Here is a 15,689-nt window from a genome sequence, read left to right on the forward strand (position 1 = left end):
GATATGAAACAAATTTGCACGTAGTGATGAATTCAGAAATCTCTGTTGCAATTTGACAAAAGGATTCATTTTTTGGCATTCTCAATTATTCAAATATCCCTTTTTCCACCAACATAGAACTGACTCTGTTCTAGTTCCCAAACCTAATTTGTTGGTTCAGGCTTTTGGGTATAAACAAAGATCTGTAATATCTGAACAAAATTTCACAGCTAAACAATAGAATCTGTGATTTTGCCTCTACTGTTGTGCTTTGTGCAGCACCCTCCAGTAGCACCAAGGTTCCAAGAATCCTGTACAGAATCCGTTTAACATGTTAAAATTAAATCATTCTTTAAACTAATGTGAAAAAATTAGTTGCCATAACATAATTGTATAAGGAATCAGCTGTGCTCATAATGGTGGTAATTAAGTGTATAACACTTTAAAATTCCTTTTAAATAATGTGGAAAAATGTGTTGGACCAATTTAGTGTTTACTACTAATCAGCTTAAAAACTTGTGTTCATAATTACGGTAACCGTACCTAATTAAATAATGTAGATTTTTTTTTTTTTTTTAAATGAGGAATCAACTTAAAAATGAGTGTTCATATATATGGTAATTTAATACTTAATTGCCATAATTCTGAACGCAAGTTTTTCAGTTGATAATCCATACAAGTTAATTTGTTCCAATTAAGTTTTCCACATTATCTAAGAGAAATTCTAAAGTGTTCTAAAGTACTTAAAACCATATTTCTGAACACACGTTTTAATTTAATTACTCACAAAATATGAGTATGAGTAAAATACAGACTTTTTTAAAAATGAAAAATCAACTCTGAACTTGTAAATTATTTTACTTGTACTCTGCCAAGTGTGTCCATTTCACATTTTAAAATATTACTTAAATTTGAAAGCTGTTGAAGGAGTAACTAAACCCCCCAATTCTGGCACCCTGGAATGTGAGAAAAAGTCTCAAAACTGGGCAAACAAACTGACATTTCCAGTCACCCTAACATGCTGCCTCTCAAAACACAGCACCTCCTTGCTCGCACACACACAAAGTGGTCTGTTGGTGAGAGTGTGGCGTTGGGACGGTGACAGGGGCCTCGAATGGTGATGAAAGCAGGATCCTGCTACCAGGATCAGCCAATAGCAAAATTCAGTTACAGTAGTCAGGTTTTCAACTTTTAGAGTGCACTTGCTGTGCTTATTTATACACAATACGTAGAATTTTAATGACTCAAATGTCAAGAGTTGGACCTGAATCAAACAACAACACAGCTAAATACCCATATATAATGCTTTTCAACTGAAAAAAGGCTGTTTGGGGGTTTAGTCACTCTTTCAACAAACATTTCTCTAAATGCTAAATTGATGAGATAATTCGAGTTTCCATTGCAATTTTCCGTCGTCTGTACAGACAATGTGGCTGATCACTTCAGTAGACTCAAGGATGTGACCTGAATCCAGGAAAGCATAATAATTGATCTTTATTAGAAAGAGCTGGAAATGATCTCACCCCATTGACCAATTTCACAGTGCATTTGTTGATGACTCAAAAGGATTTTTTTTGTTCTGCGTTAGCTCATTTTCAAACTTGAATGTGGTTGTAATTTACTTGTACTTTATTTATTTATTTATTTATTATTTTAGTGTAACTGGTATTTAGGGGGTATGAATCGACCTGGATACCTTGTTGCAGCTCATAACCATGTTGTTTAATTTAAGATAAATTGGAAGAAAAGTCATCATCTTGCTTCATCTATTTTCTCACACACCATTGACTCTAAACCAACAAAAAACATCCTCTTAGTGCCATCCTTTTCTAATGCTGTAGAACTTTGTGTTCATTTTAAAACAAAGCTTGAAATGTTTCAAGACCGGACAGTGTCACTAAGGTTCATACTAGCCTGTTTAACCCCTTGAAGCCTGAGTAAATTGGGGATTTCTTTTTAAAATATTGGCAGAAGCGATAAGCAACTTATCACGGCATTGCTTGCAATTTTGGGGACATTTCTTGCCAAGTTGCTCATTGGCTTTTCCCCATTTTCTAAAAGAAATCAAACCAATTTGCACAGATTTCAATGTAGTTAAAAAGCTTGTGAAAGGTGTCTAAACACAGCACAAAAAAAAATGATGTTTCAGAGGGTCTATTGGTGGTCTGCAGGCCAAATCTGACCTAGAAGCAAAACCAGAGGGGCCCAGCATCCCTAAATCTGATATGTGATAAAACTTTTAAGCTACATATTTATTGTATGGAGTAAGCTGCCAAGTAAACCATCTCCCTTTCTTCTCATCTCTGTCAGGAGTTTCACAGAGAGCTATGGGACCTGACCGGATTGAAAACTGTTGCCAGCATAGGTAGGTTCAGTTTAACTCTTTCTTTTTAGCTTTCTTATTAATGTCTGTCCTCTTCTATTTTGCATATGTCTGGCCCATCTATTGTATATGTCCTGGGTTTAAAATATTGCCCTGGCAAGACGTCAAAAAAATAAATATAATCATTTCAAAGGTAACGGGTAGCTAACAGAATGAGGAGATGTGAAATCTATTGCACATGGAGCCAGTCCTTTATGTGTTGTCTGTTGATTGTCCCCCACCCGAGTTGTCTTTGTCTTAAACTGCAGTGAACTTTGCTTTGTTCCTCAGTGAGTCAGTCTGGAGCAGTAGCTCCGTGTACTCCACGCTGTTGTTCAGACCACCAGATGTTTGGATGCATTATTCATTCTGATGGGTGTTTTTGTGTAAAAATCTCCGCACTGTTTGTCAACGGATCGGCTTTCATGGCGCTCTGGCCTGGTCGCATGGCAGCAAGTGAGCAAAACAACAACTGTTTTACAAAAGCTGCCAAGAGTTTCCAAATAGTAGCGAAACCACAACCTTTGCTCAGTTGCGGTGATTTAAACCAATCAAGCGTTCTCGTATTTCACCACATCATGCAACATGAAACAGCTTAGCAACAGGTGCAAACAGTTGTGCAAGCTGATCTGTACAGCCTCTGTACTTCATTGGAATGGACATTGATTTACAGCATATAAGTATATTTAGAAATGTCATACCAGTGTGTGAATGAAAGTAGTGTTTGACAAATATGGATTTTTCCATACTGACTCAGTTAAACAGCAATCTTAGACTCCTTCTGCTATCAGTCTGATGACGATTTGGCCTCAGGTGCAACGGCCAATATTTTGGGAGTTCCAGTATAGAAAATGGATTTCCCGTTAACTGATTTCCAGGCCAAGACTTTCTCCTCCATGCACCGGTTATTCTTAACAGTCCTTTTAGCTGCTTGAGACGCAACAGTGGAGTTGGAACTGACAGGCAACGCTTACGACCAGATTGTGTAACAAGTAGCCAGGTAATGAAGCTGATAGGAAGTCATAGTCAAACAATAGTCGACTGGTTCCGAGATTGCATTTTGGCCAGTGTGTTTCACCTTTTTTTACCACCGATTCCAAAATCTACATATGCAGATATGTGTTTATAAAGATATGTTAGACTGCTTTGCAAAACTGCACTCAAGCAGCCATAGGTTGATATTGTCATTTTTATGATAAAAAAATATCAGCAAAATGGTCATGAGAAAAGGATTTTTTTTTAAAGGATCTGATGTTACTTTCTTTGTGCTTGAAAAATCCTCTGAAATTGCATTTATAAGATTATGGGATGATAACATTTAAAAGGATCCCAATCCTGATCTGAGTCATTTAATATTAAGTATCTACCGATACCAAGTCACTATTTGACACTTTTTCCGACAGTTTTCCTAGATAATACAGCTGCACAGTGCACACTTAAAGTAGGCTTCTTTAAAGTTACTTAAAATCCATCTAATGTATAGCCTATGCTTGACAACACGAATAAATAGCTATGCAATACATTAGCAATTTTATTATTAATATTTATTTTTGCATTTATTTTACAGTTTAAATTACAAACTCTCCCTGAAATCTGTTTGGCCTTGTAGCTGTCCCTTTAAGAGAGTATTCTCCAGTGTTTGTTGTTTCAGTGCAGTTTTTGTCTGACTTACTTGAATGAACTGGGTTCCCTTGAGTGTTTATTTTTGTTGTCCTTACATCTTTTGGGCAGATTATGCGTTATTAATACATGAGCCATGTTGGCTTTTTGCTCGTGGAGCTTGCATACTTGCAGTGGTGAGTGTGGTTGTTTGAGCTCTCCAGCCCTGTCTGTCTCTCCTTTGAGCAGGGCGGAGAAACACTGTGCACTATAGTTGAAGGCAAAAGGCAACACTGAGATTCAATAAAACGAGTGCTCATAACTTTGGTAAATAAGATAAATATACTGTCCGATACTGCCTCTTGTGTTTATGTTCTGGGGTGTTTTGCAGCAGACAGAGCTCAGCCATTGTTCTTACACACACAGGAGCTTAACAGAGGGGAGACAGACAGCTGAGTGATAGAGAGTTGACAAAGGTTGCGCTCCATGTTGTTGTGTATGAAAGTGAAAACACCTGTGCGACAGCTGACATTAATAAAGGCTCAGGTTGCTCTATAAGCTAAATATTTCCAATCCCGATAAGTCACAAAATGCTTTGATTGGCACTGAGTCCGAAGTTTAAGACCAGATCAGGATGTCCCTAAAAGTCATCCACTGTTCTGCAGGTTGAAATTTAACAGGGCACTCCACTGATTATATGTAAAAGTCCATTTATTAGTCACGGGGAGAACTGTTCAGCCTGTGAAAATCCTTGTATAAGATGTTTGTCAAGTGTGAGAGAACTACTTAGATGGCATTAAATGAGTTATCTCAGATTGGGCTCGCTCAGTACAAATTTTTAACAGAAAGCGTGGAACTGAGCGAGACTGATTTCCCATGCAGGGAGTGTCTAATAAAAAACACTTCAGCATTGCATTATGATAAGCTCTCATGTTTTTAATGCTTGAGTTTGAGGATAAAGCTCTAGCTTCAGATTTCACCATTTACTTTTTAAAACTCTTCTCTTTCAATTGTTCCAACTTTATGGAAGCGCAATACCAATTTCCTCAAGTTACCCTTTCATACCAAAAGAAAACTGGCTGTTGAGGAGATAGTAGTTGAATGTACAATAGTGTACAATAGATAGGCAACAGCCAGGTAAACTTTTAAAGCAGGGTGAGGCTTGTTACATAGGTTTTACAGACTGACAGTGTCCTAGCTGCAGTTGTAAAAGGAGCAACTCTCTGATGTGTTAGCAACCAGTGAGCAGAAATGATCAGTGTACAAAGGAAGAGACTAGAAAATCTGCTGCTACAGTATGTCTCCTGCACATATTTGTGTTTGTGGGGCAGTGTTATTTGTGTAACTGTAATAGAAAACATTCCTCTTGGCTGACTGCTTTTGCAATTTTTGGGATGAGGATGTTAGAAGTGTTTAGTTTTGCTTAAATTTAGCTTATTAAATAAAAGATAACTCAAAAGTTTAAAAAATACCTTTGGGTTACATTACAGTTTTTATACACAGATTATAGAAAAATTAAGTTGTTTAGTATATGATTACTGGCAAATGTAGAAACCTTAAGTGAACTCAAAGGAAATCACTGGAGAAACCGAACTTGACTCGCCTCTTCAGACGTCTCACCTTGACTTTGGTGGGTAGCATCCAGTGCTTTAAAGATTCAACCGTGGTGTCATTGGGCAGAACCACCGGGTCACGCAAATCCATGTCCAGAGCAACAATGCATGTTGGGTAGCAAACAGCACCTGCGAGGAAAAGGAAGAAAAAAAAAAAAATACACACAAATCAAATCACACTTACCTCTAACTCTCATTAGCATCTGATGAATTTATTCATGTTCAAATATTGAGGAAAAAAAACAGACCACATAACTTCAGACCACACCGTCATCTGTCATCTGTGGTCTGGACTTTTGGCAACCGTCACTATGAGACGGCTGCTACTGTTTGTTTACGTGCGTGTGTGTGTGTGTGTGTGTGTGTGTGTGTGTGTGTGTGTGTGTGTTGGAGTCCTCAGGAGTCTCCTTCTGGCATTTTATAACAATCTACCATAAAGTCAATGTAATTCAACCATAGTTTAACAAACTCTCTATAACGCATGTATTGTCAGCTTGCCAGTGTGTAATATCATAATTTACGTTTCAGTTTGACGCTGCCAAGTTACTTTAGCTGTTCAGCAAACAAGCATGCATTGCAGTGATTTAATTTTATACTGGGCACTCAATGTCAAAAACTCTTCCAAACTTCATGTGATACTATATTAAGTAAGTAGAGTATATCATTTATTTATATTTGCATTGGGTCCGTACAATGAGATTTCTAAAAATGTCTCATTCGGTATTTACATAGTGCAAAGCACTCGTGGGTGAATTCACAAAAGGATTGTGCGGCTTTAGTGGCTGCTAAACCTGCACAACCAAGTGTATGAAACTGTAATTATTAAAGCACCCACAAAGCATGAAGTATACCCCTAACTTTGCTGCCAAGCACATAGCGTCTCGTTGCTCCTGTGTTATTTGCATGTATTTAAATTTGGTAATATGCATACATTTTACACAAAATTGGCCCCTTTCTATGCAAACGAGCCTCACTGCTAAAACAGTTCTACTCACAAAGATCAGATATACTGGCCACATGCAGTTACAGTGAATGTATTTATTTCCTGAGAGAGTTGGTGGTTAGAGAAGCGTATTGACAGACTAGGATATTTAACCCCAAATATGTTTTTGTTTTTTTTCTATCATGTTTAAATTCCATGCCTGAAGTCTTGAGGACTGCCTCTGTATCACATTGGTCGGGACTAGTTGCTTACCGTCTGAAAATTTCACTTTTCTTTTTCTTTCTGTCATAGTTTTGCCTGTGGTTCTTCATTTACACTTTGCCATATGGTTAATTGCAGTTAGACGGAAAATGCAGTCAGCTGTAGAATTTTATGTACCACTGCAGTGTCATTATATCTTTTCTGTATGGGAGCCTAAGACAGTTCAGATAGCAGTTGCAAGCTGTACACAATTCATAGTGTTATTAGCAGTTACAATCAATTCTTTGTGAATTTGCCCTTCAGTGCGCATGAATCTCTGCAAATGCTGCATGGGGTCATTAAGGATTTATTTGGACCAAGCCAGAGCTGGTGATTGTTGGAACAGTCTTACTAATTGGATTACTAGTAACGGGTTTAGCGTCTCACACTTATATTGTCATATATTGCATTCCCTGCTGAAATTTCAGGAAAGTATGACGATGCGAAATTGCTTTGACACCAGAAGCAAATGTTTTATTGCCCAGTTGTTTGCATTAAATGAACGTGAACAGCCAGTGTTAATTTCGCTCATGTGTGACTGTGTCCATTTCCTCCATAGTTGTTATTTTACCAAAAGAAATAGTTTAGTTTTTTTATTCCTTTGCCTCTGTTTCAGATTTTCATCAAAATACACACAATAACCAGTCATGGGATATGTGTAACAGATGAAATAGAGCTATAAGTGCAATCGAACACGTTTGTTTACCATCATCACTCTTGGAGAAGCTGTGACAAGAAGCTTTTTAATGGCTGTATAAATAATACATGACTACTTTCTACTAAAACTTGAACACTGTACTTAAGTATTTGATCATGTGTGAGCTGGTCAGTGACTCAAATATAAACCAAAGAATATCAATAGAAAAGAAGGAATAAGTGTGAGAAGAGAAAAAGCATTAGTGTTGACAAAAAGATGCTCCGTTGCCAATGATTGCTTTGTGTGCTCAGTCGAGTAGTGTGTAACCAGACAAGCCAAAGCCCAGGCAGGCTACTGTGTATGGCTTTATTTTGTTTGACAGGGGGAAGAGAATATAATCAGGACTGTTTATTTTTGATGGATTACACCCTCATCCCTGAAGGAAGGTTACACTCACCGACATCCATCCCCTGGTCACAGCTGTACTCCACAGAGTTGAGATCAGGAGGAGGGGAGCACGATCCTTGGAGCTTGGAGCACATAGTGAACTCTGAAGTCCAGTCACCCTCCTTAGTGCAGCGAATCTCCCTCTGGAAGCAAACGCAGATACCAAAATTCATTGTGGTCATCAATGAAGTATATGAGGCCTACACTTTTGCCACAGACAGCTCAACAGAAACATTTTGGGAAAACATTCATTTAGTCAGTTTAGTTCCAATCATAACTTGGTAGTCTATTATTATTTTTTCTTGCTCTGAATTGAAATGACATCCTTTTTTAATGAAAAACGCTTTAAATGCTTTTATCCCATAATCTTTTTAACACACATACTAAATGTGGTTTCAATAAAGTGATGGCGCCCAGAAATTTAAAGCATCATTCTCTGGAGGAAATATATTATGTTGTACAACTGCTTTGACCGTGCCTGGGGAAACTTGGTTGAAGTGTGCATTTTTTAAATACAAATACACGCAGCCAATGCTTAATTTATGCCACTGGATTTTTCGAAAAAGTGATTCCTCTCGAAGTCCGGAGCAAAAAAACACTACCATAATGCAGCAACATGAACATGACAAGGTGTCAGTGCTGCATGAGTGCAGCTAAAGCCACAGCTGCTGGGCATGCACTTAATGTGGTGTCCGTTGTCTTGACAGGAACGACTGCAAGGGATCATGTCCAACTCTTTGACTTTAAAAATGCAGATTTAGAGCACTTCTGTGCTGCAGTCTGTTTTATGTTCAAGATTGTTGGTCTTGAAATATATTGATGACCAAGTTTAATCACATCCAGCATAGGGGACTCACCCTGTTCAACTGAAAATAGACTTGATGGGCACATGACTGTGTTGATAAAGATGTTGGTAATGAGGGCTGGTACCGATTATTAGTAGTTAATGAGACTGATATATTGGAACCGATATGCAATAACAATAAAAATGAAAATTTTTCTGTCAATATTTAGAATTTGAGGTTTTACAAAATAAAAGTTCCTTCCATGCTGACAATTTCTTTGGACTTTTTGATTAATCAATTTTATCAATATAAAACGCTGATACAGATAATCGGCAAAATGCCAACTATCAGCCCCAATAACTGTAATATGTAATTATATAATGTATATGTAATTTTAGGGGACACTGCAAAACTACTCCATCTGTTGTTAGGTATGAGGATGTGGTTTCTCTTTGACCTGAGGAATAGATGGACAGCTGTTGAAGTCTTACATTTTCTGTAGCATCTGGGCACTGCAGGGTGCAGACGGTGTCGTAGTACAGGCCGTTGGTGCAGGTGTACATGCCCTGGAACACATCAGGCAGGGCTGGGCAGGATATCGGCTCACAGTTAGTTTCTTCCCAATGCCCACCCTCCTGGCACTCCAACTTGAAATACTTTCTAGAGACAAGAGAGTAAATTACAGTATCTCTATGTAATCTCAATTCTGAGCAAAACATTTTTTAATGTTTAAATTACATTCAAAGAGTTCAAAATAGTTCTTAGTTGCAAGCAGCAAAAAACTGTTTTGAGGCCAGACATTATTGTCACATTTTTTGGGGTTTTATTGGAGTTTTGAGTTCGTCATTGCTAGTTCATTGATTCATTCATGATTAAGATATAATGCATGCATTTCATGGCACATTCAGGCCACGCAAAATGTTTCTAAGGGCCACCATTGATTTGTCCATGGAACAAAAGTTCTAGAAACATTTTAAGGCCCTAGAAATGCGTCAAAATCCTGTTAACATGCTGAAATTCTGGTGCTAAAAAATGAGAAATATAACAAAAATCCTAGAAACATCCTAAAATCCTGGAAATGTAATAAAATCCCTAAAGCGTCCTTAAATCCTAGAAATGTCCTAATCCTATAAAGGTCCTAGAATCCAAGAAATGTTCTAAAATCCGAAAAATGTCCTACAATCTGAAAAATGTCCTAAAATCCTAGAAAGTCCCTAAGATCCCAGAAACATCCTAAATTCCAAGATATGTCCTCAAATCCTCGGAACATCCTAACATCTTAAAATTCTCCTTAGGTCCTAGAAATGTCCTCAAATCGTAGAAACACGTATGTGGCTTCTGCAACCGGCCCCTGTCATTTTGCAAAAGAGGCCCCCAAGCATGCGGTGATCATCCTTATTGTATTGAGTGGACACATTTATTAAAGAAACACTTGTGTTGAGATTTATTATAAACAAACTCACTGTAGAACCACATGCACTCCATAGCCCCACTCACCTTCTCCACTGTCCCATTTTATTTTTATTGTTTCAATAACAAACACAGAGTGCAGAAAAAAAAAAAAAATCACATCTCCGGTGTGATGCAGTAGAGTGTAAATGCAACAGTATGTGTTACGATATAAATTTATGTGGGTGCATGTGTAAAAGGTAAGGCTGAAAGTCCTGTTTAAAGCTCTTTAATAACTACTGCTGTTCACTCTCACATGTTGGACCAATAAAGCATCGGGGGTTATTAAAATGTTTACACATATATGTTTGAGAAAGCGTAACTCATAAAGATGCACAGCTGCAAATGGATTTTTACATCAGATACCTTTTTACCGTATTTGGTGGAAACTTAATGTATACAGAACTATAAAATGTATATTTATTACCGCCCTGGTTTGATAGTAAAAGTCAGCCTATTTGATACACTGTATTTTTTTTACTACAATTCAAAACAGCAGGGAAAATGTAGCGTTACCGTATACGACTACACTGATGAAATGTGTGACGAAAGATAGCTGACTCCATCTGAAGCAGGATGTAAACTTACCCTAGAGGCTGCGTCTCCTATTGGAAAACCCTCATTAACAGCATGTGAACTGTGTTCAGTAATGAGCAGTTACCCAGTGATTACAATTGGCTAAGTAATGACGAGGCCCTGTTAGCTGCGGTACGTGTTTTATTGGACCCTGATGTGAGCTTGCTCCGAAACAGAATGCCGTTTCGTTGATGATGGAGTGAAAAACGCCTCTTTAAATTTCTACCTTTTGAAATTTAGACTTTGCCCTTGAGGTTTGGGTACTCATACTGTTTGCTTAAAATACCTACGTCAAAACTGATAAATAAAATCTCAATTTTATCAAACAGTGCGTAATGGGAATCTTGTAAAATAAAGGAAAAGAAGGAATTTCCTCCATTACGCAGGGAGGCATATGTGATAAAACACTGCATTTACTTTGGTCTGCTGTCTACACAGATTTACTGATATTTAAAGGCATTGCACAACCCATAATATCTGATCCATTGTTCTTGCTGGGCTTTTTATGTCTTTGTACATAAAAAGAAATAAAATACCTGAAAGAATAAATCTCAATGATAATTTAAGGTGTCAATCAGAAGAGAGAGCTTACTGGAACAAGATAAAAGATAAGATTATACAGATGATTCAAAGATGATTCAAAGTGTCATATGCTGCTATAAATACATACATTATCTCATATAAGTGATGCTAGTATAGATGACCATCCAAACCCAGTCAGCTGTAGCACTACTCTCTGTCCACTGAGCTGCCAAAAATCCCAAAACACTCACCTTGGTGTCTTCTTTTTGAGGCTCCCCATTACATAGAAGCCTGGGTTGCATTTGTAACGGCAGACAGAGCCAACATCGTGCCCCGAAGCCAGACAGTCCGCTGTTAGCAGCTTGGCATCGGGTATGTTTGGAACCTCTGGACACTCGATCTTGCAGTAGGCCTCTGGGAAAGACCACAGGCCGTCCTCCAAACACACCAACCTGTCACTGTCACCTGAGGAGCAGAGAGGGATGTTTCAATTCAACAGGATTTTAGAGTACAGCTGGACAGAGGAAGAAAAATACACTTTGTGAACAATATTCTATTTTTCTATTTCCCCATTATTTTGAACCTGCATAAATCCATATTAATGCACTGAATTTGTTTTGCATTATATTTATCGTTAGTGATGTTGCTTCGTAATGCTGTTTTCACTGATATGGCAGCAGGATCTTCATAGAATCTTCTTTCCACCTCTCTTTGTCCGGCGATTTCGGTTTGTTTCTCCCATGTGGTCTGACTGGCCGCTCAGCATATGCCTTTGATTGGTGGAGATCCTCTCGTAGTCTGCTACATTGAGTCCAAAAACTCACACAACTTTTTCCATTGAAGAAAAATAAAACAAAAAAGTAGCAAGGATTTGAGGAGCTACTGTCTGCTGCATCTACATGCACCATCATCGTCATAACAACCATGTGAATGCAAGAAGAGAAATAGAGTTATTTCGAGTGAGATTTCACTTTTGGACAGATCTGACTTCACCTCTACAAAATTTAGCCAGCTCTTGAATCAGAGTGCGTGATTGAACATGACTATTCCTGAGACTACATAACATTTGCTAAACAGTGACTGGGCCTGAGTGTGAGCGAGCAATTGAACCACAAAGGGGAAACAACAAGCATGTCTCTTGGTGGTTTAACTTCTTTTTCCTTAAAAAACAAAGTATAGTGTAACTACACTGAGTAGAAAAGAGTAATAAAGTCACCTAACTGACTTTATAACCTTATGTACAGAGGCCATAGAAAGTCAAAATAAACTAATAGTCAAAATATGACAGCAATAATGCTGCAAATATGTAAACAAAGCAAAGACAAAAACACAAACCCCAAAAACAAATGTAATAGAAAAATGCTGCATATCTAGGCAACACAATGGAAGTTCCCCCAGCCTCTAGGTGGAGCATTATGTGGAACAACTTGACTTTTGACCCCTAGTCCTTTGACCTATTACATAAAAGGCAAAACACCCTTACAAAATTATTTAAAACATAAAAAAAAAAAAATTAATAATTATAATACAATAACAAAATACATGGATGATCAGTGCTGCTTACATATCATTGAGCCCATAGAGCACGTGCACTGGAGATTTCCACCAGCCCAGACGGCTACTTCAAGTTTGGCACTCTGCTAAATTGAATGAAGATAAAATTATTTAATCTTGCGACTCTTCTGGACTTTTCAATTGTTACCGGACCAAATGGATCAAATTCTGATAGTGAGATGAGTTATTTTGTGGTTGTGATGCTCAAAAAAAATGTATCCACATATTTACAGACATCTCTTTCCCAATGTAAGTCTATGAGAAAAAGTCTTTCTGGGCTCAATGGCATCATGTGACAGATCTAGAAGTTGTAATTCCACTGTTTGGTTGCTACAAAAATTGGTTTTAAGGCCCAGGGCACTTCCGGGGGGCCTGATTTACAAAGCTAGCCTTTGCTTACAATTGGTCGACAGGGGTTTTGGCAGGAACTCCTCCTCCACAGATGTCACTACTGCACAGTCTCTGTCTCTGAATGACATCACCAGCTTAAGATGGCAACTGCCGTATCTGCAATATTTTAGTTTCACTTAAGTGTAGCAGAGATAAGTGGCAGCGCATCATCCATCTTTATATACAGTCCATGGGTCGTACCAGACTAAGTGTTGCGGTACCACCAAAACCCGTGAGTGTGTTGAGGTGAGCGAGGGTTCATTTCATTGCTCATGAAAGAGAATGAGTCCATGATTCTTTCATTTAAAGTCTGGATAGCCTTTTAGCCTTACTAAAACATCCATTTATAAGGGCTGTATGTTCTGTACTATACCACTCAAACACAAAGAGGTACATGAGAAAAGCACACGGAGGTCTACAGCATGGATTCATTTTGGTCCCACTAAACATTCTGCTTTGGTTTCATGGCTCTATACAGTTATGGGAAGAGGAAGACTATATCTTCAACGTTGCCCAAAGCTAATATTTTCAATGTATGGCCTCACATGAAGCATATGAGTGTTGGTATGTGTGGAGAATCATAACACCCTAAACCTTTCCCAATTTTTAATGGGTCTATAAAATGTAATGAATCTTTAACATGGCATCACATTTTTATAAGCTATTTAAACATTGTGCTGCACTGTGATGATCAAAATCCATTGCAGCTGTACTACCGTGTATCCCTGTGAACTGTAGCGTGTTCTCACTGCTGAGTGACACATGATGGCCTTCGAACATATTTCACTAAACCAAAAGCCACAAATAGAATTATTTCTGTGCAATCTGTATTTAGATCATGAATACGTGGGTCTTACTGCTGACTCTACCACGACATTTGAGCGTTCACTGTGGCTTTCCGACCACAAACAAGTGTGTGGACATCACGCTTGTTCCATCTAATCACTTCAAGAAGCATGCTGTGTTGCATAACTTGCAAAGAAGTGGTGATGCTTTTTTGCTTTAGTGCTTAACTATGAATATCTGCATGTGTGGTGGTGCTCCCAATTACGGCTGCCACGGGTTAAATTTGTTCTGACTAATTATGGTGCAAGTCCTGTTTTTATAAACATTGTTGACATCTGAGTAGAGGGCTGTGTGTGTTAAGGTAACAGGAATACGCCATGGTTATGTTTTTATCGGTGTTTGCCCTGGATTTCAGCAGCAATCCGCACTTTTAAAGGCCATAAAGCAAACAGAAGCACTGTGAGGAGTGAAGCTCACTGAGAGAAGACATGGTTGTGATTTTTGTAAATGGCATTTCCACTGTGATTTTATTGCAGCTCTGTGGATTAGCTTTCCTTGTCTAAGCTGTTTTTCAAACTAATTTGTTTTAAACACTGTCTTTAACTCTAACAGGATGCGCACTGTTAAAATAAACAGGCCTCCAATTTTAAACTGTAATTGGGTAAAATCAAGGTTTAATGTCCATTTCATTTTATGGACTGTAAGTAGTGGAAGCATCTTGCTGTGGTTTGACTTCACTAACCTGAGCTTTAAGTGTCAGAAGGTGGCTCGTAACCATTCATTAAACTCTGTTTTATTGAATAATTGCAGCCACATTGTTGACCTCTATCATTCAGTAATGTGAGTAATTATGAGAAATTCAAGAAGTGTGTTTGTCAAATCAGGCTCTTTTAATTCTTAATGGCTTTTTTATCAGTTTGATTGAGACTTATTGAATTTCACTTGACCTCACTGAGAGCAGCAGCAAAAAAGTAATAGCGGTATCATAATCTTGAGGCATTAAGGCAATTTTTTTGAAAAATTCTGAAAGTGCATAATTCATTGATATCCAACCAAAGCAATGCAAACTTGAAATGATCTAGACATTACCTGCAGGAGCTGTATGTGAGAACTAAAGTAAGTTTCTGAGAAAGTTGGATTGGGCATTAAACAGACTTCATGCTGCCAGCTCCTGAGTATAAAGTCCATGTTGAACTGGAATGATAACGAGATTTAGGAACTTTTGTCTTTAAGGGCTGAAGGGCTACCCCCACACCACCCCTCAGTTAAACCAGACAAGCAGATTTACAGTAGGTGAGAATGCTTCTGACACAACAATCTCCTGTTGTGAGTAACATGCGGAGAAGGAAAACCAAATGCAAATCCTGCGATGGTGAAGGAATGGCCTACCTTATTCTGCCTCTGATTGTTGGCTATTTAAGTAGTTAATTTTTAAGAGTAAAAAAGCATATAATACAAGAGGCCTTTCCTTTTAGTCCGGTGCTCCATCGCCTCAGTGAGCTTTTCTACCTCATTTCAAAGCACTATCCATTTAGAGGTGGTGAAATTTGAATGTTTTGCAATGTGCATGTCTTGACTTTTACTTAATTTTCTGTTGGCTTTGCTGTCAGACTGTCGGACAGCTACAGTAACATGTCGGAGCATGCCCACCTTTCAACCTCGAGTCTCCACTGGTTCCTGGCCCTCTGCGCTGCACACCAGCCGGGTCTGGTGGGAGCTAACTGTTAGTAGCTAGTGGCGCCGTGCTCATTCTGTGATTACAACCGGCAAAGCCATCCCAGTGCCGAAATGCGTTGCTGCAGAAACA

The 15,689-nt window shown here is 38.3% G+C and overlaps 1 protein-coding gene across 1 annotated transcript in view; it reads right to left on the reverse strand.

The window, feature by feature from the left end:
* pappa2 (pappalysin 2) overlaps positions 1 to 15,689 on the reverse strand; it is a 101,187-nt gene that overhangs the window by 23,317 nt on the left and 62,181 nt on the right. The window contains exons 21-24 of the mRNA XM_042497715.2: positions 11,404 to 11,617; positions 9,097 to 9,265; positions 7,831 to 7,963; positions 5,561 to 5,682 (exon numbers count right to left, since the gene is read on the reverse strand). Coding sequence (XP_042353649.2) covers positions 5,561 to 5,682; positions 7,831 to 7,963; positions 9,097 to 9,265; positions 11,404 to 11,617 — 638 coding nt within the window. The remainder of the gene's footprint in view (positions 1 to 5,560; positions 5,683 to 7,830; positions 7,964 to 9,096; positions 9,266 to 11,403; positions 11,618 to 15,689) is intronic.

Source organism: Plectropomus leopardus, chromosome 12 (assembly GCF_026936395.1).
Source record: "Plectropomus leopardus strain MGB_pleo_1.0 chromosome 12, ASM2693639v1, whole genome shotgun sequence".
Taxonomy (NCBI): Eukaryota; Metazoa; Chordata; class Actinopteri; order Perciformes; family Serranidae; genus Plectropomus; species Plectropomus leopardus.